The sequence below is a fragment of the Callithrix jacchus genome, chromosome 12 (assembly GCF_049354715.1).
Source record: "Callithrix jacchus isolate 240 chromosome 12, calJac240_pri, whole genome shotgun sequence".
NCBI lineage: Eukaryota > Metazoa > Chordata > Mammalia > Primates > Cebidae > Callithrix > Callithrix jacchus.
This window is the reverse complement of record NC_133513.1, coordinates 59568416-59595389: the sequence shown is the minus strand read 5'-3', so window position 1 is coordinate 59595389 and position 26974 is coordinate 59568416. Positions and strand designations below refer to the sequence as shown.

General features: G+C 53.6%; 1 protein-coding gene across 8 annotated transcripts in view; it reads left to right on the top strand.

Annotated features, from left to right (window-relative positions):
* Positions 1-26974, top strand: part of PALD1 (phosphatase domain containing paladin 1) — a 100481-nt gene that overhangs the window by 50690 nt on the left and 22817 nt on the right. For 4 of the 8 annotated variants that reach the window (XM_078345647.1, XM_035268091.3, XM_035268089.3 and 1 more), the window contains exons 2-17: positions 6988-7201; positions 9870-9972; positions 10540-10719; positions 11929-12093; positions 13244-13404; positions 13630-13705; positions 14461-14612; positions 14960-15059; positions 15274-15375; positions 18092-18187; positions 18560-18688; positions 19172-19288; positions 19372-19527; positions 19855-20037; positions 22343-22483; positions 22711-22782. In XM_078345647.1, coding sequence (XP_078201773.1) covers positions 7017-7201; positions 9870-9972; positions 10540-10719; positions 11929-12093; positions 13244-13404; positions 13630-13705; positions 14461-14612; positions 14960-15059; positions 15274-15375; positions 18092-18187; positions 18560-18688; positions 19172-19288; positions 19372-19527; positions 19855-20037; positions 22343-22483; positions 22711-22782 — 2118 coding nt within the window. In that variant the 5' untranslated portion in view covers positions 6988-7016. Of the gene's footprint in view, positions 1-6987; positions 7202-9869; positions 9973-10539; positions 10720-11928; positions 12094-13243; positions 13405-13629; positions 13706-14460; positions 14613-14959; positions 15069-15273; positions 15376-18091; positions 18188-18559; positions 18689-19171; positions 19289-19371; positions 19528-19854; positions 20038-22342; positions 22484-22710; positions 22783-26974 lie in introns of all 8 variants that reach the window. The other 4 variants (XM_054242951.2, XM_035268088.3, XM_035268086.3 and 1 more) reach the window with 1 other exon arrangement.

Below are 26974 nucleotides of genomic sequence, written 5' to 3'. Positions count from 1 at the left end.
AAAAGGTCCTGAATTCCAGGAAACTGCAGGCCCGTGATGGCTGGCCCGTGACGGCTGGCCTGCACCTGGTGACCCAGGGACTGCTGCTGGCTGTGGGGCAGGCTCTTTTATCCCGAGAGCCCACCTGCCAGGTGAGCTTAGAGGGAGGCTTGCTCCTGCTCTCTGAGGGCAGGGACTTGCCTATCCCTCCACAGTTTCTCCCAGCTCAATGTGACCTGCATTTATGTCCCCACACTCTGCTGGCCCTGGGTGCTGGCCTTCACGTGCCACAGCTCCTCTGCGAGCCATCGGTCATTCTCTCCACCTTTGTCCACTTCCTACTTCATGCCCACCTTGACTTGTCATCCCAGTGCGTGGCAGCGATGAGGTCTCCTTCCTGCCAGTGCTTCAAAGGCTCCCCAGGGATTGCAGGCTGAAGCTGGAATTCAGGGGCCACCCCCGCCAAACCCCCCGCCCCGCCGTGGCAGCCCTGCCTGCTGAGCAAAGGGCTGCATTTCCACACGTCCTCTAGCTTCTGTTTTTAACTTTTAAACTTTTTTTTTTGTAGTTTAGAAAATATAAAAACACTTAAGAAACATATAATTTAGCAGGTGAAGGGTTTCTGTGATCCCAGACAGCTTTATTTTAGCTTCTAGATTGGAATCTTCCTAGTTTTTTGTTTTTTGTTTTTTTTGAGACAGAGTCTCGCTTTGTCACCAGGCTGGAGTGCAGTGGTGTGATCTCAGCTCACTGCAACCTCCGCCTCCTGGCTTCCAGCGATTCTCCTGCCTCAGCCTCCCAAGTAGCTGGGACTACAGGCGTGCACCACCACGCCCAGCTAATTTTCTGTATCTTTAGTAGAGACCGGGTTTCACCCTGTTAGCCAGGATGTCTTGATTTCTTGACCTTGTGATCTGCCCACCTCAGCCTCCCAAAGTGCTTGGATTACAGGCATGAGCCACGGTGCCTGGCTGGACTCTTCCTAGTTTTAAAGAGAAAGAGGCTGAGGGGCAGAGGTCATGAAGGGACGGGTCTGTGGGACTCCCAAGAGATGAAGGAGTCAGGGCCAGGAACTTCTGCCTCCACGAAGCCTGTCACCTAGGAGGTTCACGTCTTTGACTTTGCTCCACTGTTGCCTCTTCTGTAAAGTGGGGATCGTAATTCTTGAGAGTTGTAGCAAAGACATAAAAATCCTACCAGGCTGTACGAGTGGAATGATAGTCAGGGGAACATGCACTGCAGTGGGCCGAGTGCGCCTGGGAGGAGGGCAGGGTTAAGGACCCAGGGCTGGAAGAGCACAGGGGTGCTTTGGGGTGGGTGGGGTGAGGGTTCTCTGGGTGAAGAGTTGTGACCTTTGCCCAACTTGGAAACTTACACAAATAACTACATTTAAAAAGAAAATGTTCCTAGGGTAATCATGTTCATTGTAAGATGTTTGGAAGCGATAGATGAGCAGAAAGGAAGAAGTAAATACCACCCTGCAGAAGTAGACGACCCCCAGTCTTGAGTGCCTACTTGCTGAGAACCAGCCTTGGCCCATCATCAGTAACCACACAGGGTGGGGAGGTAAAGTGATGGAGAGATCCTGCCCCGCCCTTTCAGAGCAGATTTCATTCCAGTAGCAATTGTGTGTCCAACCCCTGCTCTGAGCTGGGTACCTGGTACAGAGCCAATAAGGACACAGGCATGGCCCCTGTCAGGAACAGCGTGAAGTGCAAGAGATGAAGTGTTTCATTTTGTGATATTTACACACAAAATGTGAGGTGGGGATTGAGAGGTGGGAGTGACTGTACATCAGGGAGGGCTTCCTGGAAGAGTTGGGCGTTAACCTTCGAAGGTGGGTGGAATGTGAGAGGGTCGGGGAGGAGGGATGTCCAGGTGAGAGGAGTGGGATGGGAGCAGCAGGAGGGCTGAGACCTGCTCCTTGGTACTGGTTGCTCCCTCCTCTGTGAACCCTGAAGGCTGCGAGTGTCTTCAGCACATTGCTCATTTGTTCATCTCCTAAATATGTACTGAGCACCTCTGTGCCCTGGGAGCTTTTCTGGTGCAGGGCCCACAGGACAAGTTAGGCTCCGTCCCCGCTCTAGGGGATTGGGGGAGGCTGGTGGTATCCACATGATCCTGTTAACCAGATGATTAAGAAAATAAAAGGAGGTCATAGATGGAAAGGGACCGTGGAGGGGGGTGGGGGGGTTACAGAATCACTAGGGTCAGAGAGCCCTCTGTGGGGAGAGGATGTTCCAGGCAGGGGTGGCAGGTGCCAGGCCTCCACAGGCAGGAGGGGAAGAGTAAGGAGGGCGTGCTGTGGCAGGAGTCGTGCCAAGGGGAGGGTAAGGCCGGGGGTTGGGGGCGGACTGTCATTTTAGCATGATAGAAGGAAATACCATGATCGGATTTAGGCTTTTAAAACATTCCCCTGGTGGCTTTTAAATTATTCTCCTGCTTATGGAAGGATGCTGCTGCTTACGGATTGTGGGCCACAAAAGGGAAGGAGATAGGTCAGTCAGGTGCTGGAGGCCCAAACCTGGTGGGGGCAGAGGGTTGGAGAGAACTGGGCCGACCTGGTATGGGCACCTGTTTTCGAGGGGTGGAGGACCTGTCCCAGGGCCCAGATCAGAGTTGTTTTTTTTTGAGACGGAGTTTCGCTCTTGTTACCCAGGCTGTAGTGCAATGGCGTGATCTTGGCTCACCGCAACCTCCGCCTCCTGGGTTCAAGCAATTCTCCTGCCTCAGCCTCCCGAGTAGCTGGGACTACAGGTGTGGGCCACCATGCCCAGCTAATTTTTGTATTTTTAGTAGAGACGGGGTTTCACCTTGTTGACCAGGATGGTCTCGATTTCTTGACCTCGTGATCCACCCGCCTAGGCCTCCCAAAGTGCTGGGATTATATGCGTGAGCCACTGCATTCAGCCAGAGTTTTTTTTTTTTAAACAGAGTTTTGCTCTGTCACCCAGGCTGGAGTGCAGTGGCATGATCTCGGCTCACTGCAACCTCGGCTTCCGGGTTCAAGTGATTCTCCTGCCTCCTGAATAGCTGGGATTACAGGCACGTGCCATCATGCCCGGCTAGTTTTGTAGTTTGAGTAGAGACGGAGTTTCGCCATGTTGGTCAGGCTGGTCTCAAACTCCTGACCTTGTGATCCACCTGCCTTGGCAACCCAAAGTGCTAGGATTATAGGTGTGAGCCACCACGCCCGGCCTCCTTCTGGTTCTTGAGGAAGGCCAGGAGCAGATGGAAACCGCCACAAATGGCTTACCAGATAAAGCAGAATGAGAGTGATGATCGTGGTTGTTAAGAGAGGGTGGTTGCTGCAACCCCGGCTAGCCAGGCTTTGCCCTGCTGGCTGCCTGCGGTGAGAGCCAAGGACTGCTGGCCATTCACAGATGGTGCTTGGGCGAGGCTTCTAGTCCTAGTCCTGGTCCCGAAGGTTCTCGTCTGTGGCAGCGGGTGGTTGCTGGGAGTTCAGTGCAGGGTTGGCTTGGGTGTGGGGGTGAGATCAAGGCAGCTGAGGAGTTGAAGCCTCGCTGTGCTGTGCATTGGGCCATCCAAGTGTTGTTCTGCACACATTCAGAGTTAACCTGAATCATGAGAACCCATAGCGGGAGTGGGGAGTGATTTAAGAGCACCAGGTGTGGAGTTGCCTGAAGCTGGCCAGGTGCATCAGCCCAGCACCTGTGGGCAGGGGCCTGGGGGCTCACGTGGTCCCCAGTGTGTCTGATAATGACTGTTGTTTAGAAGAGTGGTGTCGTAAGTGACATTTCCAGATCCCACTGTGATGTGAAAACAGCTGTGAGCTCCGTGGCACTGCCTCACGCTCTGCTGTCCCTGCAGGGGCAGCTCTCACTCATGACCGAAGGAGAGTTAGAAGACAGGAAATAAAGGCATAAACCACTCACCAACCATGCAGGCAAATCTCATCCCAACCCACTTACCCCTGGCTTTCCTTAGCAGAGGTTTGAGTGCTAGGCACCCCATCTACACCCCTACTCTTGCTAACCCCTGTCCCTGGCAGGCAGCAGCAGTGCTATGACCACTGGGATCACTGATCTCAGGTGCCAGATCCCTCTGAAGCTGGAAGGGGTGTTCAGACCATCCCACCCCTCACTATCATTTTACAGTGAACACTGAGGCCCAGAGAGGGGAAGGAAGTGGCCCAAGGCCCCTCTCTCTGTGACCAGCAGGAGGAAGACCTGCGTGGTAAGGTTCTTTCTGGCAGAGTTGAGAGAGATTTCAGGGTGAGAGCTACAGAGTGACAAGTCCGGGGTTGCACCCCACTCTAGATATTTTGGAGGTGAGCCTGGTTTTCAAAGGACATTGTGCACATCTGTGTCGTCTCTGGGCCACCCTTGCAGGGCACCAGCTGTAGCCTGTCATTGCCTCTGGAGCCATGAGAGGCAAGGGTGGCTGGAACTGGAGCCGGGGGCAGGCAGGGGAGGAGAGGTGGAGGTGTCAGGCCGAGCCCAGGCCCTGGGGCCTGGCCTTGGCCTGAAGCTGTGGCCAGCTGTTGCCTTCTGCAGGCCCTTCTGTGTCCTGCCCATCCCCTCTCCCTTAGGAGAGCTGCCCTGAGCCCTTGTTCTCCAGGTTGTTCCCACACATATCTCCCTAGCCCAGGCTGCTGGGAGGGGTCTGGGAAAATTTGATGAGGGCTGTTTGGGGCCTGCCAGGGCTAGTGAGGTGGAGAGAAGGTTCCGCTCTGCCGTTGGCCAGTGAGGGGTCCACTGTGGAGCTCCCTCTCCTCTCTGAGCTGCCTGTTTTTCTGTTTGGGAACAAAGAGGCTCATTCCCTCCACCCTTGACGAAAAGAGAGCAAGAGAGGGAGAAATTAGGATGTGGAGCATTGTGGAAATGGGCCTCTTATAAACACAAGGTGTGTGTGTGTTCACGAACCTGTCACGAGGTTCCTGGGAGTTTTCAAGGGTGGGTTGGGGTGAGGGGATCTTTCCAGGTTGGAGAGGAATGGGTGGCTGTTTGAGAAGGTTCTGGGAGGGCTGGTGAGTCTGGAGTTGTTCTCTCTGAGAGTCCCCGAATGGGAGGTGGCTCTGGGGTAGGAGCCCGAGTGCACGGTGCAGAGGAGGCCTGGGGAGCACCCACCTGGGGACCAGAGCTCTGGTTCAGGACCTGGGGAAGAGAGGACAGTGAGCTCAGCCTTCAGACTGACCTGACCTCAGTTTCATGCTGACCCCATGACCCCACCTTGCACTTGTTCAGGTGATGCTGCTGCTCATGGGAGGGCTGGGGGAGTGTAGATGGTTGGGAGCAGACAGTCCCCACTCCTGTGGGGCAGCTTGTGCCTGGTTGAGGGCAGCTGGGGAAGTTGCCGTACTCTAAGGGTGCTTACTGTCCTTGTGCTTCTTCAGAGTCAAGAGGTGGGGGCTGGCATCTTGCCCCCATCCCCAGTCCTGGACCATCAGTGCTGTCTGGGGCTAGTGGCCACTGAGCTCCCAGAAAGGGCCCTGAGCCTCTGTCCCTCCTGTCTGTCACTCTGTCCATGTGGAATTCCCAGCCTTCTCTTCTCTGCAGCTCTGGCTCTGGGACCCCTGAGCCAAGCCTCCCTCATCCCTTGACCCACCCTTAAAAGATGTCCCAGCCATCTTTCCCAGCCATTATTTTATTCTTTAAATAGGCTTTAACCCAGTGTTCAGAGGAGAAAAATGAGAAAATATAGATATGCAAAGAAGAGAAAATACAAATCTTTTATAATCTCATCACTTGCAGATAACTCATGCTAGCATCCTGGTGTCTGTCCCTCGGATTCTTCCTAATGCCTTTCGTGGGTTAAGGTGGGAGTGTGGCCTGCACTTGCTATGCAGCCCACTCTGTCCTAGGTGTCTTTCCATGTCAGCCAGTATGATATTTGTAAGGGCTGTTTGGCATTCTACCTATAGATGTCTTATTATTCATTCTGCAAATCCTCTGCCGTGGACTGCGGGTGGTTTCCAGTGTTGTGTGATTATAAACAACACCCCGGTCAACAAAACACCATGGTACCCCACTGTGTGCACACATCCTGAAGTATTTCCTTAGGAGGGAGCCCTGCAGGAGGGACTGCTGAATCCCTGAGGGTGCCCGGTGTTCTTCAAGTCAGGTGGAAGCTGTGCCTATTGAGGATATTGATATTGATTCAGATGATTTTTTTTTTTTTTTAGACAGAGTTTCACTCTGTCACCTAGGCTGGGGTGCAGTGGCACGATCTCAGTTCACTGCAGCCTTCACTTCCCAGGTTCAAGTGATTCTTGTGTCTCAGGATCCCGAGTAGCTGGGATTATAGGTGCATGCCATCATGCTTGGCTAATTTTGTATTTTATTTTTAGTAGAGATGGGTTTCACCATTGTTGGCCAGGCTGGTCTCGAACTCCTGACCTGAAGTGATCTCCCTGCCTCAGCCTCCCAAAGTGCTGGGATGATAGGTGTGAGCCACTGTGCCTGGCCACCAATTCAGATGTTGATGATGTTGAGTTTGGGGCCTGGTATTTTCTTGAACACTTGATCTGCTGAGAGCTCACCTAATCTGAACTTCCCTGGCCTTATTTTATGATATTTGTGGCTATATGTCCTCCTGCATCCTGTTCCTATCCAAAGCCTTCAAATCCAAGTCTGACTTCCCTCTTTGCATCTCTTTGTCCCTGGTTCTCCTCTCTCAGTGACATTTCCCACTTCTCCTAGCCTGGAAGGTCTGGACTCTGTATCACCTGAAACAGTCACTTTGAACTCAGTGGACCTGACCTGCTGTGGATGCTTCACCTCTTTCTGTCTCATTTTCACTAGAGGAGTGTAAACCAAAGGGGTCAGGGGCTGCATCTTTATGTCTGTCTACATCCGTGACTCACCCAGAACATTGATAAAGGGCTGGGCATGGAGCAGGCACTCAGTGAGCATGTGATCTGGGCCCCAGGGTGTAGTTGGCAAGTGAGCTGCCTCTCTCTGTATGGTGGAGGGCAAGAGGTGGGTCAGGTTTCCTGCTGTGGCTTTTCCTGTCCCCTCCTTCACTGCATACCTTCTTATCTCACAGGTCTGGGGTCCTGAGGCTGCCGGCAGACTATGGGTACAACGGCCAGCACAGCCCAGCAGACGGTCTCAGCAGGCAGCCCCTTTGAGGGCCTCCAGGGCAGTGGCACGATGGATGGTCGGCACTCCGTCAGTGTCCACTCCTTCCAGACCACAAGCTTGCATAACAGCAAGGCCAAGTCCATCATCCCCAACAAGGTGGCCCCTGTTGTGATCACGTGAGTGACAGGGGCAGTGTGCCCATGTCCCTGGGAGATACGGTGGGCAGGGATACCTGCTTGGGGGTGCAGTGGCATACAGCACTTAATGCTTGCAGACTGCATTAGGTTTCATAGATGATGACACTGAGGCCCAGGGAGATGAAGCAGTTCATCGGGAGTCACACTGCATGCAGCTGGCAGAGCTGTGTCTCCGTGGTCAGTCTCAGCCCATGCTACTCACCATGTCCACAGTGTGAGGGAATGTGGAGGAGGAGGCCTGGATGCAGGACCCCCCCACCCCACTTTTGAAAATAATTTTTGGCTTAACCTTTCAAAAGATGTTTATGTACCTTATGCATGAAATTGAGATTTCTTTTTCACCGATAGTAATTATGGCTTAAAACTGAGGCTAACACCAGGCTGTGGAAGAGCCTTGGGCTGAAGGAGCTGGAAGCTGCTAGTCAGCTATCCTAATGATGCCCATTAGGGCTTGTTCTGGCAGCATGTTCTGAGATCTGGACATACTGCTTGTGTCCAGAGGAAGAGGGTCATGAGGGGGGCCCTGAAACCCTGTCTGCCCTGTGGGGCTTGGAGGAAGGGGTGGGTACTGTAGAGCCGTGCTAGGGAGGACAGGAAGAGGGTGGGGAGATCGGATCCATCTCCTGGTGAGTTGGGAAGCCTCATACTTCCCACACTGCCCACTGTGCTCCCCTCCTCTGGGTCTTCCAGGATGCAGGAAGCAGGAGATGACTAGGAATTAAATGTGTTCCACACATCAAAGTTTGGCAAAGACTTAGCAGATGGGGCCTTCTGGAGAAGGAAACCCAAGGGGTGGAAATGATGAACCCTGCCTGCCAGCTCTGGGGCCTGCCAGGAAAACTGTCATTATAATCAATTCTTGGGCTTTTGATAAGGGAGGAAAGTCATATAAAAGAGACTTGTTATGTAGTCTCTGTACTGACAGATGACAAAGGTGCGTTTGCGCCCTGAAGGTAGCACTGAAGACTCGTGCCCTGGGCCTGGCTCTGCCCCTGCTTTGTTCTGTGACCTTGCGCAAGTCCCTTTCCCTCTCTGGATCTGTTTCCTTAACATAAGCAGAGATGACATTCAAAATGTTTAACCAAGTGGTGTGGTCTCAGAACAATTGCTGACCAGCTGTAAAAACCCCGTACACGGCCCTGCGCTAAGGGCCTGTAGCCAGCCATGAGCGCAGCACTCCTTGGGATATAGAATGTTTGAAGTGGAAGGGACCTTTAGAGATCATCCAATAGAGGGGTCAGCAAACTACATCCTGCAGGCCCAGTGTAGCCTGTTTTTTCAAATAAAGTTTTATTGGAACGTTGACACTTCCTTTCACTTACATAGTATCTGTGGATGCTTAGGGCCTCAATGGCAGAATTGAGTAGTTGCAACAGGCGCTGTATGGCCCACAAAGCCTCAAGTATTTACTGTCCAGTTCTTTCCAGAAAAGGAATGGCGACCACTGCTCTAATGCATTTTAGCTCAGATGTGAAAACTGGGTTTCAGGGAGGTAGAGAGGGTTGCTCCCCATCGGTCACATGTTAACATGGAGGCAGAGCTGTCTCCTCTTCTAGTGCTCCTCTGCCCCACCCATTCCACCCCCTGCCTTTCTGAAAGGCACCTTTTCTGTCAGGAGGACCTAACATCAGACCATGAACTCTGGGAGGCCCTGTCATATTCATTATTATCATCGGCACTAGAGTTATTGTGTCTTGAGGGCACAGTAGCTTGAGTGTTTGGACTTGTACCTCATTTGGCATCTATAGAAATCTTGATTTTTATCTGTGGGTTTTAGCCCTGTCTGGAGCTAGAACTACAATTATATTAATAAATCCTTACTGTGCCTCAGGCACTGGGCTAAGCACTACAATCATTAGCACATTTAATTCCCAGGACAGTCTTAGGGGTAGGAATTCCTGGAGACAGCTCCTTATCCAAAGCCACAGATTTACCAAGTGGTGGAGTTGGGCTTCATGCCCCAAAGCCTGTGTTCTAAACCACCTAGCTGTGTGTGGAGTTGGTGGTGTGGGGATTGGCCCTCTGACACAATCTGATGGAGGGACCATCCAGTGATGGTGTCTTCTTCAGGGTACAGGTTAGGCCACTGTCACAAAGTAACCCAGATAGGATGCCTTCCTCAGGACAGAAGCTCATCTCACATGCAAGTCCAGGAGGGTGTCCAGGCTGGGATGGCTGGTGCATGATCACCCAGGCCCCTTCTCCCTCATTGCCCCAACATCATCAACATGTGGCTTCCATATTATGATCCGAGATGTTCTACCTCTGCCATCACTTATGGATTTTAGCCAGAAAGAAGGAGAGAAGACAAAACAGAGGCACCTCTTCTCTTTGGGAATGGCCTGGAATTTGTACACGCCTATCACATTTCCTCACATCTCATTGGCCAGAACTTAATCACATGACCACATGAGTTGCAAGGGAGGCTGGGAAATGTAGTCTTCAACTGGGTGGCTGAGTCCTCAGTCACAGCCCTGGGTAAGGCTCTCTTGTCGAGGAAGAAGGGAAGAGTGGATATTGATGGACAATGGGCAGTCTCTGCCACAAATCATAGTCACAGGGGCTTCCCTGCTGTGGGCTCTGTGAGTGTGGGACAGACCTTGACCACGGAGTTTGCTTGACTCAGTTTCTATTCTGCCCCCAACAGGTACAACTGTAAGGAGGAGTTCCAGATCCATGATGAGCTGCTCAAGGCGCATTATACGCTGGGCCGGCTCTCGGAAGCCACCCCTGAGCACTACCTGGTGCAGGTGAGCTCAGGCCTTGCCCTGCCAGCCTGCCTGCCACCTCCTGTCCCCGTTCTTATGGGTTCCTGCCCTCTCCTCCCTCTGGCTCTTCCCTACTTTCCCCATCTATCTGCCCATCTTCAGAACTGGCAGGGCCCTAGGACGGGGCTAGTACCTTGGTCCTCTTGTTGATTCCTGGTGCCCGAGCTCTGCCTTCCTACTGAAGCCCCTTCCCCGTGTGCTCCCTCCAGAGGCGCTCCTACCCTAGAGCCAGTTTGACCATGGAGAACCTCTCCCTGCTTCCTCCAGGCCTGGCTCAGATGTCACCTCCCACGTGAAGCCCTCTCTGATGCCCCCTCTGAAGGAGTTGTCTTTCCTTTTCCTGCACTTTATGACATCCTTCCCCAGATCACAGAGAGTTATATGTTTTGTCTATTTTTTTCCATGAACTTCAGGCAGGTTGAGGGCAGGACCATGTTCTTCTTGCCCCTATTTCCCACCTCCCTGTCCCCTGGAGCCCAGGACAGAGCCCTGACTGCAGAAGACACCCCTGAGCCATCTGAGTGACCCCCCTGTGGCTCTCCCTGCCAGGGTCGCTACTTCCTGGTGCGGGATGTCACTGAGAAGATGGACGTGCTTGGCACCGTGGGAAGCTGTGGGGCCCCCAACTTCCGACAGGTGCAGGGTGGGCTCACTGTGTTCGGCATGGGACAGCCCAGCCTCTCAGGGTTCAGAAGGGTCCTCCAGAAGCTCCAGAAGGATGGACATAGGGTAAGCATGCCACTTCCAAAGGTAGAAGCCAGGCCCCCAAAGCCAGGGAGAGGGGCACCTTGGAGAGGCAGCTTTAGAGGTTCTGGAGGGGCCTGCTGCATGCTGGGGAGGTGGGGTGGTGGCCTGGACCAGGCCCTCCTGCTAGGATGGTCATTGCGGTGGCCTGGTTGGGAAATTCTGGAGAATGTTGATTGCACGTCCTGAGTGGACAGTGGGGCACAAGATCAGAAGCCTTCATGGACCCTACTTGGGAGCCTCAGGGGAAGCAAGGGGCGTGATTGGGTGACAGGAGGAGCCAGCTCATAATAGACAGCTTGCTGAATGGTGATCACAGCTAACACTGACGTTAGCCCTGTGATGGAGTGGCAGTTTGTCTCCCATTTTACAGTAGAGGAGAAACAGGCCCAGAGAGGCTAAGTGACTTGCTCAGGTTCACACAGCTCATGAGTGGTACTCCAGCACCCAAACCCAGGCAGCTGAACTCCCAAGTGCCTGCTCTCAAGGACTGTTCTTACCTGCCGGGTGTCAAGGCAGGGTTTTGCATGTCTCTAGGACACAGGCTGAGGGTCTGCTGCAATTGTAGGTTTCTTGGGTGCAGCCACATCTGAATGGACCTTGGGATTAAGGTGGAAAGGCTTTGAGTGACACAGAATGGGGTGGGGGTGTGGGCTGTGCACAGGTCCCATCTTCCCATCTTGATGATAAATTCCTCGAGGGCACCATCTGCCCACACATTTCCCTCTGCCTCTATGGTGCTCAGTGAATGAATGATTGCATGGTCATGGGGCATTCATTTCTTCAGCTGATGTTCATCAAGCACCTGATTTATCCAGGACACCGTGCTAGGACTTGTGAGTACCTGCAAATGAGCAGGACATGATTTTGCCTATGAGGAACTTGTGGTCCATCAAGGGGGAAAAGATACATTCATTGATAATACAAAGCAGGAATTAATGCCAGGAGGTTCAGATAAAGGACTCTTGGCCCTGACAGGAGGGTGGGGTCATGCTGACTGGGAGGGTCACGAGGAGGTGGCATTTGGACTGAACTTTTCTTCTTGGGTAGGATTCAGGTTGCAGAGATGGAGTGGGGTGCAGGGCCCTTGAAGAGTAAGGAACAGCTTGGGCAGAGGCCCTGAGGTGGGGCAGAGGTGCAGGTGTCTGTGTGGGATCGTGGTGATGGCTCCCTTCCCCCTCGGGCTCCTGGCAGGAGTGCGTCATCTTCTGTGTGCGGGAGGAACCTGTGCTGTTCCTGCGTGCAGATGAGGACTTTGTGTCCTACACACCTCGAGACAAGCAGAACCTTCATGAGAACCTCCATGGCCTTGGACCCGGGGTCCGAACGGAGAGCCTGGAGCTGGCCATCCGGAAAGAGGTGAGGACCAGTGCGGTGTGTATGTGACCCCAGCCCACAGCCCCGCTTTGTAGATGCTGTTTCTGGGGCCAGGCCACCTGCTCTTACTGGCCCAAGCTCCCTTACCATTGTGCCCTGCTTGGGTGAGTAGCTGGCTGCAAGCCTGGCTCATGGGCACCCAGAGGAAGGACTTTCTGTTCCAGCTCTCTTTGCCTCTGCCCCTTTCCCACCCTGCTTTTCTCCTTCATGCTCAACATCCTTATTTAGAAAGGGGTCTGCTGGCTCACGCCTGTAATCCCAGCACTTTGGGAGGCCCAAGCAGGCGGATCACCTGAGGTCAGGAGGTCAAGACCAGCCTGGCCAACATGGTGAAACCCTGTCTCTACTAAAAATACAAAAAATTAGCTGAGCGTGGTGGCGCACGCCTGTAGTCCCAGCTACTCAGGATGCCCAGGCAGGAGAATTGCTTGAACCTAGAAGGCGGAGGTTGCAGTGAGCCGAGATCACACCACTGCACTCCAGCCTGGGAAGCAGAGTGAAACTGTCTAAAAAAAAGAAAAAGGAAAAGGGTCCGGTGGAGTGGAAAGAGTGCTAGACTAGAAGGGCCAAGACCGCAGTTCAGCTCTTCAAGAACCACGAGGCTCTGAGTCAGTTCCCTTGGTGGGTCTGTGGGCCTATTTCAGGATCCTCTGCCCTCCTCCTTTTCTGTAAGACGGAGGCTTGTGGAGGCCTTTGAGGCAGCTGATACACCACGGAGGTCTGTGAATAGAGTGTGGGGTCCCGGTGCCCCCACAAACTTCCATGGCGGGAAACCAAGGCTGTGCTGGCACCCGGCTCTCTCCCTCTCCCACCCCCTCCAGGCCTCCTACATGCTCTGCTTCCCTCAACTCCAGCTCCCAGCCAACTATGCCTCCCCCATTCTGGCACTGATGGCTTCAGAATTTCTGCACCCAGTGGGCAGAACCCTCCTACCTGGTGCCTGCGTGGGCATCCCAATTCCTTCAGGACTCCCAGGAAGGGCATAGAGAGCACCTCTGGCCATGTAGTTCCCTCATGGAGGGCAGAAGCCTGCTTGTGGCCTCTGCGTAGCCTGGTCACTCCAGAGCTCAGCCAGGATACTCAGGAGGGACCTGAAGTTCAGCGCATGCCTTCTGACCCCCACACCTTCTAGATCCATGACTTTGCCCAGCTGAGTGAGAACACATACCATGTGTACCACAATACCGAGGACCCGAGGGGAGAGCCCCACGCCGTGGCCATCTGTGGCGAGGACGACGTGCACGTGACGGAGGAGGTGTACAAGCGGCCCCTCTTCCTGCAGCCCACCTACAGGTACCATGGGGCCACCCCAGCCCTGGCCCCACGTGATGGCCATGGGTGCTCCAGGTCCTGCTCTCCAGCTGTGGCCTCAAGTTCACTGTCTGCAGGTTGGGCAGAGTCCCCCACACCCATGTCTCCCACAGTGGGGGCCATTTCTGAACAGTGCCCAGGAATTGGGATGAGGGGGATTCCCAGCGTGGGCACCTGTCTGATGGGCTGCTCTCCCTCACCTGGCAGGTACCACCGCCTGCCCCTGCCTGAGCAAGGGGGTCCCCTGGAGGCCCAGTTGGATGCCTTTGTCAGTGTTCTCCGGGTAGGTGGGGCATGGGCAAGGAGTCTTGAGAGTTGCCCCCATGGAGGTGCTCAGGGCGGGCCTTCCTCAGAGGAGGGCCTCGTTCTGTGTTGTGTGTATGAGCATGTCAGGGTGGACGTGTGGTGGTGTCTGTCTCTGTGTGTATGTCTGTGTATGTCAGTGTCCTGTGTGTCTCTAGGGAGTGTGTGTACATGTCTGTGTGTCTGCGTATCTGTGTGTGTGTGTGTCTTTGTATCTGTACGTAGGTGTGTGTTTGTGCATTTTCTTACGACAGAGTCCAACACTGACCTCTGGCCTAGCTGCTGGCCATGATCGGGCTGCCAACTTGCTGTGTGGTCCTGGACTAATCGCTTTACTTCTCTAGACCTTAGTTCCTCATTTCTTTAGTGGAGCTCAACGACTCTTGCCCTATGACTCTTGAGCTGACATTTCCTGAGTCCTGGCGGAGTTTCTGCCCAGCCCCTCTCGGGACTTTATCTTACTTCACCGGCATCTCGCAGGAGGTGTCAATGCTGGCCTGGTGCCCTCTGAGTTGCTCTCACTTCCAGTTCTTTGAGCTCTTCCAAGACCTGGGGAGGGAGCAGGTGGAGCTGATCAGGCTGTGGCTTTGGCAGAAAAGGCCAAGCCACCTATTGGAGCCCACTTTGCTGCAGAGCGTAGGGTGGGCTGGGCCGGGATCATGCCTTTCCCCTGCTCAGGCCTTGGCCCAGGGTTTCCTTGCCTCACTGGCGCCTGATCGTCATGGTCTTTCCCAGGAGACCCCCAGCCTGCTTCGGCTCTGCGATGTCCATGGGCCTCCCCCAGCCCTCGTCTTCAGCTGCCAGACGGGCGTGGGCAGGACCAACCTGGGCATGGTCCTGGGCACACTCATCCTGCTTCACCACAGTGGGACTACCTCACAGCCAGAGTGAGTGGCCAGGGGCCCAGCGTCCTGAAGGGCTGTGGGCCGAGGAAGGGACAGGCTGCCCTACAATGTGGGGTCACGTCTAGGAGCCCACAGTCAAAGCTGGAAATTTGGCATTGGGGCTCATTTCCTAGTTTGCCTCAAGACTTTCTGTGAGACCTGGAGAAAGTCACCTGACCTTTCTGGGCCTCAGTTTCCCTAATTGAGGAAATGTCCCCTGCTTCCCACAACATTCAGAAGGAGCCTATAGTGTGGTGTCCCCAGTGGCCATATGAGTGGAGACGGCAGGCAGGTGGCCATGTGAGACCTTTGGAAGAGCCCTGCTGATGTACTGAACCCTGTCTGGACAGGGCTGCCCCCATGCAGGCCAAGCCCCTGCCCTTGGGGCAATTCCAGGTGATCCAGAGCTTTCTCCGCATGGTGCCCCAGGGAAGAAGGATGGTGGAAGAGGTGAGTCAGGTATGGCAAGGGGGTGCGGTACAGGTGGCAGAGGGGACAGTCACTCCTCTCACTGTTCAGGGCTCTCTTCCTCCCCGATACCCTCCCCCACCTCTCTGCCAATCTTTGTCTTTCCCTCTCTTTTCTCTGCTCTCCTGCCAATCTTCCTTGACCCTGCTCCCCTCCCCGCCACCTCCCTCTTCCTTTCCCTGGTCCCTGGCACCAGGTGGACAGAGCCATCACTGCCTGTGCAGAATTGCATGACCTGAAAGAAGTGATCTTGGAAAACCAGAAGTTAGAAGGTACCAGACTGGAGCGCCCAGCCCAGGTGAGGCACTGAAGGATGTGTGAGCACCCCTGCTTCTCTGTGAGCCCCGCAGAGGCTCATGAGGCATGTTTCATGAGGCATGTTGACTGGCTTCTTTCAGACTGACTTTTTCTGGCTGCTGCTTCTGTGAAAAGAGCAGTTTTCAGAGGAAAGGGAAATAGGGGCGCTGGGCCCGCAGGAAGGACACGGAAGAGGGGAGGTTTACTTTCCCTGACCAGATCCCTTCAGCTGCAGAATAAACAGGACGGAGGAAGGGGCTGCTGGCTAGGACTGCAGACTCAGATACTTCCCAGGCCGCTCATGGCCTCCCACTAGTAAAACTCCTGGTGTTTCTTTGGGAAGACTGGGGTTTGATCCAGCCAGCTGCTTCTGGAAGACTTATGGGCTCTAGGCTGTCTCAGCAGACCCTGACCCCATGCCCTGGGAAAGGTGGTGGACTTCATAGTGTTTACATCATACAGTGCATGGAAAGAATCTACAGCCACAGAGGCGGCTTCTTTTTCTTCTTTCTTCTCCCCCTCCCTCCTCCTCATCCTTCTCCCTCCTCTTCCTTCTCTTCCTCATTCTCCTCTTCCTTCTTTTTCTTCTTCTTTCCTCCTCCTTCCTTCTACCTCCTCCCCTCTTCCTCCTCCTCCTCTCCCTCTTCCCTCCCTTTTCCTCCTCCCCCTTCTCCTTTCTTCTTCTTCTCCTCCTCCTCCTACTTCAGTTGGGTCTCGCTGTGTTGCCCAGGCTGGAGTGCAGTGGTGCAGTCATAGCTCACTGCAACCTCGAACTCCTAGGCTCAAGGGATTCTTCCACCTTGGCCTCCTGAGTACCTGGGACTACAGGTGCATGCCACCATACGTGGCTAATTTTTAAAAAATTATTTTTTTACAGATGGGGTCTTACTATGTTGCTCAGGCTGGTCTTCACCGCATGGCCTCAAGCAATCCTTCCGCTTGGCCTTGCAAAGCACTGGGCCTTTTTGTTTTTAAAAATATTTTTAAAAGGCCAGGCGTGGTGGCTCACACCTGTAATCCCAGCAATTTGGGAGGGCAAGGCCAGTGGATCACTTGAGGTCAGGAGTTCGAGACCAGCGTGGCCAACATGGTGAAATCCCATCTCCACAAAAAATACAGAAATTAGCTGGGTGTGGTGGCGCCCGTAGTGTCAGCTACCAGGGAGGCTGAGGCAGGAGGATCCCTTGAGCTCAGGAATTCGAGGCTGCAGTGGGCTATGATTGCACCACTGTACTCTAGGCTGAGCAACAGAGCAAGATCCTGTCTCAAAAACAAAAACAAATCCCAAAAGCAAAAGAAAAAAAAAACAAACCCCAAAACCCCCATACAGTACTGAGAGCCTGACACAGAGTCCCTGGAATGTCACCCCTGCTGTGATTTACTCAACAGTCCGTCTCTTCTTGGACAATTGAGTGGCTTCCAGTTCCCCACCAGGGTAAATACTTCTTTGTCGAGCAGCTTCATGAAAATGAAGGGTGTTGTGTATTTAGGATTCTTTCTCCCCTTAATCTAGAGTAGGCATCAGCAAACTACTGCTCTTAGGCCAAATTCAGCCTGCCCTGTTTTTGTAAGTGTGTTACTGGAACACAGTCTTGCCATTCTCTTCTGTGCTGGCTGCTCTTAGGCTAGGATGGCGGAGTTCAGTAGCTGCAGCAGGGACCCTGAAGCCTGAAAGTCTAGGATATTTACCGTCTGGCCCTTTATGGAAAAAGTTTGCTGACCCCTGGTGGAGATTCCCAAAGATGGGATTAAAGTTCACCAAAAGGCGTGACTCTTCTTTAGGACCTCTAGGTACTGACCCAGCAGGAGCACCTGGAGATCCGAGGGTTGAGAGAGGGGCCCTTGGAGTTCTCTTGGACAACCCTCCATGCAGAGGAAGCTGGGCTGCGGTCAGGAGACTTGGGGAAACTAGCTCTGTTTTCTGTCAGCTGTGTGACTTTAAGGAAGTCATCTCATTTCTCTGATCCTCTGTTTCCCCTATAAATTAGGAATAATTAGGATGCCCCCCCACCAGCACTGCCGTGAGGGTCTTTGTATTTGTATTTTCCTGTGGAGAGGCTCCAGTTCTTTTTTTTTTTCCATTTGTTTTTTGAGACAGGGTCTCGCTTTGTCATCCGAGCTGGAGTGTAGCAGTGAGATCGCAGCTCACTGGAGTCTTAACCTCCCAGGTGCAAGCAGTTCTCCCACCTCAGCCTCATGAGTAGCTGGGACTATGGGCATGCGCTACTGCGCCTGGCTAATTTTTGTAAAAATGGGGTTTCTCCATGTTGCCCGGCTTGTTTTTAACTCCAGGGCTGAAGTGATCTGGCTGCCTCACCCTCCCAAAGCACTGGGACCACAGGCATGAGCCGCCTTGCCCAGCCAGGTTCACAGCCCTGACCTGCTGGGTGTCACTGGAGCCAAGTGAGGGAGCTCCTGCCTGTCTTGGGGCTGGGAACCTGTTTGGGGAGACCAGCCCTGCACCCAGAACCACAGTGCCTGGTGTGACCACGCACACCTCCCCCGACACCACAGATTAAGCAAGCAACTGGGTTAGGGTGAGATGCTTAGAAGAACTTCCAGCCTGGCAGAATTGTGTCATGAAGGGAGGAGAAGGCTGTCTTCTGGAGAGTTCCAAGGCTTAACTCCTGCCCTTGCAGGGATGGGGACAAGGACAGGGACAAGCCTGAGGAGTCCGTTGATAACACCCTGTCCCCCGTCCTGGGCCCTCTTCTCAGGGAAGCGGCAGCCAACACAGCATCCCGCAGAGGGCACTGTGGAGCCTGGAGCGATACCTCTACCTGATCCTGTTTAACTACTACCTTCATGAGCAGGTGGGGCCCGGGAGGAGCAGACCCATGCCCCCTCCTCCTGGGCCTCTCCCAGCCTCCCCACCATGGTGACTGGCTTGCTGTGGAGGGAGGTCCCCTCCAAGGAACCGGGGAGGGAAGGGAAACCAGGAGAGACCCAGATTCAGGAGTAGTCCCTGAGCAGCGGGGCAGAGAGGCCCCACCTCTCTCCCCGGGCCCTCGGCTCTGTCCCTGAGCCAGGACACCAGATGTCCGGGTCTCCTCTCACCCATTCCCTTGTCCCTGTCCCGGCCATGTTGAATATCTCTTGGGGCTTCCTCTGCCATGGTATGGGCAGGGAGGGTTCAGGATGGCCCTGTGCCCCTGAGCTCCCCGTTTCTCTGCCTCGGGCTGCAGTACCTGCTGGCCTTTGCCCTCAGTTTCAGCCGCTGGCTGTGTGCCCACCCTGAGCTGTACCGCCTGCCCAGGACGCTAAGCTCAGCGGGCCCTGTGGCTCCGAGGGACCTCCTGGCTGAGGGCTCCCTGGTGAGTATGACTGGCAGTTGGGGAAGTGGGCGTGGCTTGGAGTGGTCCTGGCTCCTAAAGGCTAGATTCTGTGGGGTTGGGGGAAGCATTGGCCTTGCAGGAGGTGAAGAAGAGAGGCTGTGGGTATTGGGTTCCTCCTGTGAGCAGAATGGGGCCATGCTCAGGCCCCAGCAAGCATCTGCAGCTCTGGCCGCTGCTCTGGTACCTTCTCTTCGGTCTCAAACCCAAGAGCTCTGGGCAGGGTTCTAGGATCTTTGCCTCCAGTTTCTTGTATTTGAGCCTCAGCTTCCTTGTCTAGAGAGTGGGCGCCATTGCCCTTCTTGCCAGGGTCGGGAGGAAGCTCCAAGAGGGCAGGAGTGCTTTGTACACTGTGAAGCTTGGGTTCCACCCCCGACCCCACCTGCCGTGGGCTGGGTCCTGACCCTCCCTCCCTGTGGCTGTGGTTGGCTGCCGTGGGTCCCAGGCTCACTGCTCTCCCCACAGAGGAAGGACGATCTTGTCTCCCCGGATGCGCTCAGCACTGTCAGAGAGATGGATGTGGCCAACTTCCGGCGGGTGCCCCGCATGCCCATCTACGGCATGGCCCAGCCCAGCGCCAAGGTGACCCCTCCTCGGGGCCTGGGTTCCCCAGTGGGGTAGGGGAGGGAAGGCTGAGCACTCACTACCAGCCTTCCTGTGCCCAGGCCCTGGGGAGCATCCTGGCCTACTTGACGGACGCCAAGAGGAAGCTGCAGAGGGTCATCTGGGTGAGCTTGCGGGAGGAGGCGGTGCTGGAGTGTGACGGGCACATGCACAGCCTGCGGCAGCCTGGGCCCCCCATGGCACCTGACCAGCTGGAGGTGAGGACCCCTGCCTTCTAGGCACCCCCACCTTGGAGGCTTCTGGGGAGTGGCCTGGGAAGGTCTTCAGAGGCCCCATGCTCCTGCCTACAGGTGGAGAATCTGAGGCCCTGGGAGGAGCAGTGTCAGGGTGTGGCTGACTCAGGACTCCCACTAAAGTGCTCTGGTCACCTTCCTGGCTTGGGGGTGGTTGTGACCCCTGGGGCTTGAGGGTCAGGGATGGGAATGGAAGCCAGGACCTGGCTGGGCCATGGCAGGCTCTGGCCTTTCAGGGCTAGCCTGAAGCCTGCCCCAGTGGCCTGTGCCCTCCCTCCTGACCTTCTGCAGACCCTGGAGGCCCAGCTGAAGACCCATCTGAGCGAGACTCCCCCAGGCAAGGAGGGCCCCCCGATCTACAGGTTCCAGACCTGTCTCACCATGCAGGAGGTCTTCAGCCAGCACCGCAGGGCCTGCCCCGGCCTCACCTACCACCGAATCCCTGTGCCGGACTTCTGTGCCCCCCGCGAGGAGGTGAGGGTGCTGCTCAGGCTGAGGCCGCTGCGGAGGGATAGGAGGCCTCCCTGCCTCTCCTCTGGCCTGGGCTCCGGGAGGGTGAAACGACCCCACCTTCTCTGTGTGGCCCGGGGGTGGTCTCATGGGGTTTTTCAATTTGGCCCAAGTGGTTTATTCACATCCTTTCCAAGCTTTGTGTGTGTGTGTGTACATGGCTTTATTGTGTGTTGGAGGAGTATATATGTGTGTATTGTGGTGTTATAGGTGTGTGTGTTCAAGGTATGTGTATGTATTCTGTTACAGGTGTGTGTGCGAAGGCATGTGTGTGTACATGTGTTTATTATGTGTGGTAGAGATATGTGTATATTGTCTTGTTATAGGTGTGTGTGTATATTCTGCTACAGGTGTGTGTGTGAAGGTGTGTGTACGTGGGTTTATGTGTGGTAGGGGTGTGTGTATATTGTACTGTTGTAGGTGTGTGTGCATATGTGTTGTGTGTGTACATGTGTTTATTATGTGTTATAGAAGTGTACGTTTTTTGTTGTAGGGGTGTGTGTGTGTTATAGAGATGTGTGTGTATTGTTACAGGTGTGTGCGTATGTGTTGTAAGGTGTCTTTATTTGTTGTAGGGTTGTGTGTGTTATAGGTGTGTATGTGTATCCTGTTATAGGTGTGTGTGCATATGTCTTGTAAGGTGTGTGTGTTATAGGTGTGTGTGTTACAGAAGGGTGTGTATATTCTGTTACAGGTGTGTGCATATATGTTATAGGTGTGTGTTACAGAGGGATGTGTGTATATTCTGTTAGAGGTGTGTGCATATGTTATAGGTGTGTGTGTTACAGAGGGATGTGTGTATATTCTGTTACAGGTGTGTGCATATATGTTATAGGTGTGTGTTACAGAGGGATGTGTGTATATTCTGTTACAGGTGTGTGCATATATGTTATAGGTGTGTGTTACAGAGGGATGTGTGTATATTCTGTTACAGGTGTGTGCATATATGTTATAGGTGTGTGTGTTACAGAGGGATGTGTGTATATTCTGTTACAGGTGTGTGCATATGTGTTATAGGTGTGTGTGTTACAGAGGGATGTGTGTATATTGTTACAGGTGTGTGTGCATATGTGTTATAGCTGTGTTACAGAGGGGTGTGTGTATGTTCTGTTACGGGTGTGTGATAAGTGTGTGTGTGTCTATGTGTTGTAAGGTGTGTATGTGTTATAGGTGTGTGTGTATTCTGTTATAGGTGTGTGTGTGTTATAGGGTGCGTGTGTGTATTCTGTTATAGGTGTGTGTGTATGTGTTGTAAGGTATGTGTGTTATATGGTGTGTGTGTGTATTCTGTTATAGGTGTACATGTGTTGTAAGGTTGTGTGTTATGGGTGTGTGTGTATTGTTATAGGTGTGCATGTGTGTATGTGTTGTAAGGTGTGTGTGTGTTGAGGGTGAGCATGTCCATGGTGTCCGTGGTGTGCCCGTCTCAGTTGGGGGACTGTGTATGGAGTGTGTGTGTGGCGTGTGGACTGTGTGTGTGTGTGCTCATGTCTTTTTATGGAGTTTGTGATGTCTCCCTTGTGAGTGTTGGGAGCTGTGTGTGGAGAACCATCTTTAGGGGTGTGCTGTGGTGTGTACTGGGGTTTGTGGAGGGGTCGTTAGGAATGCTTGTGTGTGGCATCTGTAGGTCTGTGACTGTGGGTATCTATACAGCGTGTATGTTTATGGTACGTGAATCCCCGTGTGGTGCGTGTATCTGGCATGTGTCGTAGGTGGGCCACTGTGTGCATGGTGCCTGTGTTGTGGTGGGTTGCGGTGTGCGGTGTGATCCTTGCGTCGAGCGGCTGTTTCCTGCCTGAGCCCCTCCTGGTGCTTCTCTCTGCGGCTCTCGCTGCCTGCAGTCTGCTGCCCCCTGGTGGCCATGCAGGGCTCCTCTGAGGTCAGGCCCCTGCTCTCGTGGGAGCAGGGCTGGGTTCAGCTCAGGTGGGTGGCAGGGCCAGTGGTCCATATGCAGCCCCAGGGGCACAGCACACAGGGGTGGAACACAGATTCATGTCCTGCCTGGTGGAGGATGGGCACCTTGAGTCCCAGGTGCGTGCTGTGTTGGCTCACACGTCTTGTCCTGGTGAGGGTTTTTACGGCTGCACAGGTGCAGCTGTTCACATGCATGTGGTTTCGTGCACCCTGGTGAGTTTTGTTTGTGTTTCTAAGCTTGCGAGCCTGACAGTTACTGGCCAGAGGATGGTGGCTGGGGCTACTATGTGGATGGGGGCCCCATTGAGGTCTGTGCCTCCAGGAGACACCCACTGACCTTGCTCTCGCTGCCCAGGACTTTGACCGGCTGCTGGAGGCTCTGCGGGCTGCCCTCTCCAAGGACCCAGGCACTGGCTTCGTGTTCAGCTGCCTCAGTGGCCAGGGCCGGACCACGACTGCAATGGTGGTGGCTGTCTTGGTCTTCTGGCACATCCAAGTATGTGCGGCCTCTCAGTGAGATTAGAGATTTGCCCAAGGTCAGGGGTGGACACTCAGGCCCCAGGGACACTGGCTCTGCAGGAGGGTGTGAGGGGCAGAGACAGTCTGGTGTGGTCCCAGGGCCCCTCCCATCAGTCTTGGGCAGCCCCCTCCCCCCATTCCTCTGTGGCAAGGGGCTCCTGGCATTGGGAGGGAGCATCTGTCTCAGCAGCTGTCCTCCCTCAGGGCTTCCCCAACGTGGGTGATGAGGAGCTCGTGAGTGTGCCTGATGCCAAGTTTACTAAGGGCGAGTTTCAGGTGAGTATGCCCTGCGGAGGGGGGGGACGGGGGGAGGAGGAGGAGGAGGAGGAAGGGGGGAGGAGGAGGAGGAGGGAGAGAAGGAGGAGGAGGAGGGGGAGGAGGAGGTGGAGGAGGAGGAGGAGGAGGAGGAGGAGGAGGAGGAGGAGGAGGAGGAGGATTATTCCTGCTCGCAGGTCTAGGGGTCCTCAAAGCAGTTCCCAGTGCTGTCACCTCCCCCACCTCGTCATATCAATGCTTCTCTGTTCCTGTTTTATAGATGAACCCAGGAAGGCATGGGGCAGCTTGGCTCTGGGGCCCTGGCAGTTGGCCGGCCATGGAGATGTGGGCTGGACCTCTCTCTGCCCGCCCTTGCCGCTGGGCTGCTGTGTGCCTTGGGGAGGTCACTGGCCACCATCTTGTCTGGGTAGTGTTGATAACAGCCTCCCGGCACCTTCAACCCGGCTGTGGTTGGTGACCTTGTACACGTTCCCAGCCTACTCTGCCCTGCCTGTTCCCCTATTTCACATCAGGGCACTGGATGGCCAGCCACGAACATTCCCGATTCAGTCATCCATCTATTGTGCACCTGCCACATGCCACAGGCCATCTTCTCAGGCATTCCGAGAGTCATGGTAGTGTCCCTCAGAGTTGGCCCGTGGCTGATCCACGGTCAGCAGCACGGTTGGCTCCTGCCTCACTGGCCACCTTCGACACTTGGCTTTCCCCTGCCCTCGCTACAGTCCTGAGGCCCTGACCACCATGCAGCACCTCACACTTGCCACGCTCTTGCAGCCTGTGGGCCTTTGCATATGCAGTGCCTTCTCTCTTCCTTTTTCTGGCTGATTCTCTGATTCTTTCCTTTTTCCTTTTCTTTTTGTGGCAAAATGTGCATAACATAAAATGTAACATTTCAACCATTTAAAAATGTTCAGTTCAGTGGCATTAAGGATATTCATGTGCAACCATTGCCACCACCCATCTAACTCCTTCATCTTGCCAAACAGAAACTCTGCCCTCTCATTCAGTAACCCCATCCTTCCTCCCAGCAGCCCTAGTAACCACTGTTCTACTTTCTGTCTCAACGGATGTGACTACTCTGAGAATCTTATGAGTGGAATTGTACAGTATTCGTGTTTTATGAGTAGTTTATTTCACTGAGTATAACGTTCTCAAGGTTCCCCACATTGTAGCATGTGTCAGAATTTTCTTCCTTTTAAAGGCTGAATAATATCCCATTGTGTGGACAGACCACATTTTGTTTCTCTATTCCTCCATCAAGGGACACTGATTCCTTCCAGCTCTTGGCTGTTATGAAAAATGCTGCCATGAAGTGCATTGTGCATATAGCAGAGTCCCTGCTTTCAGTTCTTTTGGGCATACACCCAGAAATAGAATTGCTGGGTCCTATGGTAATTCCGTTTACTTTTTCCATGCTGTTTTCCACAGGATATGCACCATTTTACATTCCCACCAGCAATGCACAAAGGCTCTGATATTTTCACATCCACACCAACACTCAATTTCTGTTTTTTTTTTTTTATGAGACGGGGTTTCACCATGTTGGCCAGGCTGGTCTCGAACCCCTGACCTCAGGTGATCCATCCACCTTGGCCTCCCAAAGTGCTGGGATTATAGGTGTGAACCACCGTGTCACCCACTTTTTTTTTTTTTTTTAATAGCCTTCCTGCTGGGTATGAAGTGGTATCTTTTGGCTTTGATTTGCATTTCTGTAATGATTAGTGATGTTCAATATCTTTTTATGTGTTAATTAATCACTTGTGTATCTTCTTTGGAGAAATCTGTTCAAGTCTTTTGCCTATTTTTGAAGTGGATTGTTTTGTTGTTGAGTTTTGGTTCTTTATATATTCTGGAAATGAATCACTTATAAAAGAGGTGATATGTAAATATGTTTTCCTATTCTATTTCCATAGAATAGGACTTTTTACTCTGTTTATATTATCATTTGATGCACAAAAGTTTTTAATTTGGATGAAGTCCAGTTTGTCTGTTTTTTCTTTTGTTGCCTATGCTCTTGGTGCTATATCCAAGAAACCATTGCCTAGTCCAATATCATGAAGCTTCTCCCCTGTGTTTTATCCTAAGACTTTTATAGTATTGACTCTTAGGTTTAGGTCTTTGATCCATTTTGAGTTAGTTTTTTTATATGGTGTGAGGTAAGGGTTATCTAAGTTAATGCTTTTACATGTAGGTATCTATTTTTCCAGCACCATTTGTTCAAGAGTCTGTCTTTCCCCATTGAAGGATCTTGGCATCCTTGTTGAAAGCCACTTGACTATATATGAGGGTTTATTTTCCAGCTGAATTTAGTCTTTGCATCAGTCTTTCGAATGTGATGGTCAGGCCTCTCCTTCTTCACACTAGGCCCTGTGCTGGGAGCTGTGTGTACTCCCTCTGTCCCCTTTCTCAGTCCCTAGGAGGTAGGTGCTTTTATTGCCCCCAGTTTGTGGATGAGAAAATGAAGCCTGGGGAGACAAGTTTATTACCCTAGGGCCACATCAGAGAGGTGGGGCTGGGGTATAAGCCAGGCGGTGGACCTCAGAGCCTGTGTTCCAAAGTTAAATCATGTGACCTGAAGATACCTCTGTAAACCCCATCCTCACCCATCCCCAGATCATCTAGACCAGCTTCCTTTGCAACTAGTTCAGCATGTATTGATCCTACAGATCATTGGGGAGAAGGGAATATACAATAGAGTATGAAGAGGCCCAGAGCAGACACTGGTTCTAAGGGCCAAGAGTGCAGCTGAGGGAGCCCGAGAGGGCTTCCTGGAGGAGCCAGCATTTCAGTGCCTTTGGGGAAGATTAGTGGGTATGCATGGTGAGGAGGGGAGTGTGCAGAGGGGTCAAGTGTGCAAAGGAGGGATTCTGGGAAGGGCAGGAACTATGTAAGGCTGTGATTTGTCAGAAGGGAAGCAGGTAGGACTGAAGGGTGGGGGCCCAAATTGTGAAGGTCCTGGAGGGTTGCACTATGTTTTTGACCTTGACTGTGAGACCAGCAGGGAGGCAGAGGAGGTTGTGATCAGATTCTCAGTTTGGGGGCCCTAGCAGGCAGTTGTGTGGATAGGGGAGTGGAGGGAGGCAGGAGCTGAATGAGGAGGGGCTGTGGGGTGAGCAGGAGCAGCCCGGTCCTCATTGGTAGGTATTGTGGGCTCCTGGATGTGGGGTGAGGAGGGCACCCAGGGCGACCTCGAGTTTCTGGGTTTCTGGCTTCGTGGTACTGACAGCCATGGAGATGCGGACTTCAGGAGAGGAGTAGCTACAGCAGAGGCCAGGAGTTGGGTTTCCTGTAAAAAGCTGCAGCCCTCTGTTTGAGGCAGCCCCAGGGGACGCAATTCCCTACACCCTCCTGGGGTCCTGCCCAGAGCCTGATACTGGGGGTGAGGACTGGGCAGCTCTCTCCTGCTCCCCTGGGCACAGCCTGCACCAGATCTGCCACTAGTTCCTTCCAGACTGTTCCTTTTTCTCCTCCCACTTGGCTGCAACTCCTTGCCTGCTGGGGTGCCCAGCCCCGGGCCAAGACTCTGAGAAACGCAAGAGTTGGGGAAAGTCCCCTTCCTATTCTTAAGTGGCATCGAGAGAGAGAAGAGGGCTAGTTGGGTGTTCATTCCTTCACTGGGCAGCTGTTGCAGGTGCCAAGCACCATTCCAGGTGCTGGCAGAAAGCCCCTCACTTAGTGGGGAGCAGATGTGAAAGTGGAAGCAGATGACCACAGGATGGGGCTCAGCCCACGGGACAGGGCTCTGTGGGAACCTTGCAGGGTGTTAGGGTTGGGTGGTGGGAGGGCTTATGGGTGAGGCTGGAGAGGTAGGCTGGGGCCAGGTGGTGTAGGGGGCCTTGTAGACCCCAGCTTCTGTGCTGAGTGCAAGGGAGCCATGAAGAGATCAAAGCCCAGGAATTCTACAAACATAGGTTCACATTTATACTTTGATAAGACCTCTCTGGCCACCAGGGAGAGGGAGGGAAGGGGAGGAGGCAGAGACGCTGGTCAGGGGGCTGCTGCTGTGGAGGCAAAGGGGGATGGAGGTCTGGATCAGGTGCCAGCTGTAGAGAGGTACAGTGTAGACAGATTTGGAGGGGTATTCAGCACAGGGTGGCTGGGAGGAGCTGGGGGGAAGAGCCATAGAGTGACCTAACCAGGCTTCAGTTTTCTCCAGCAGTAAAGGGGAGATGATGTCATTTTTTTCTCTGTC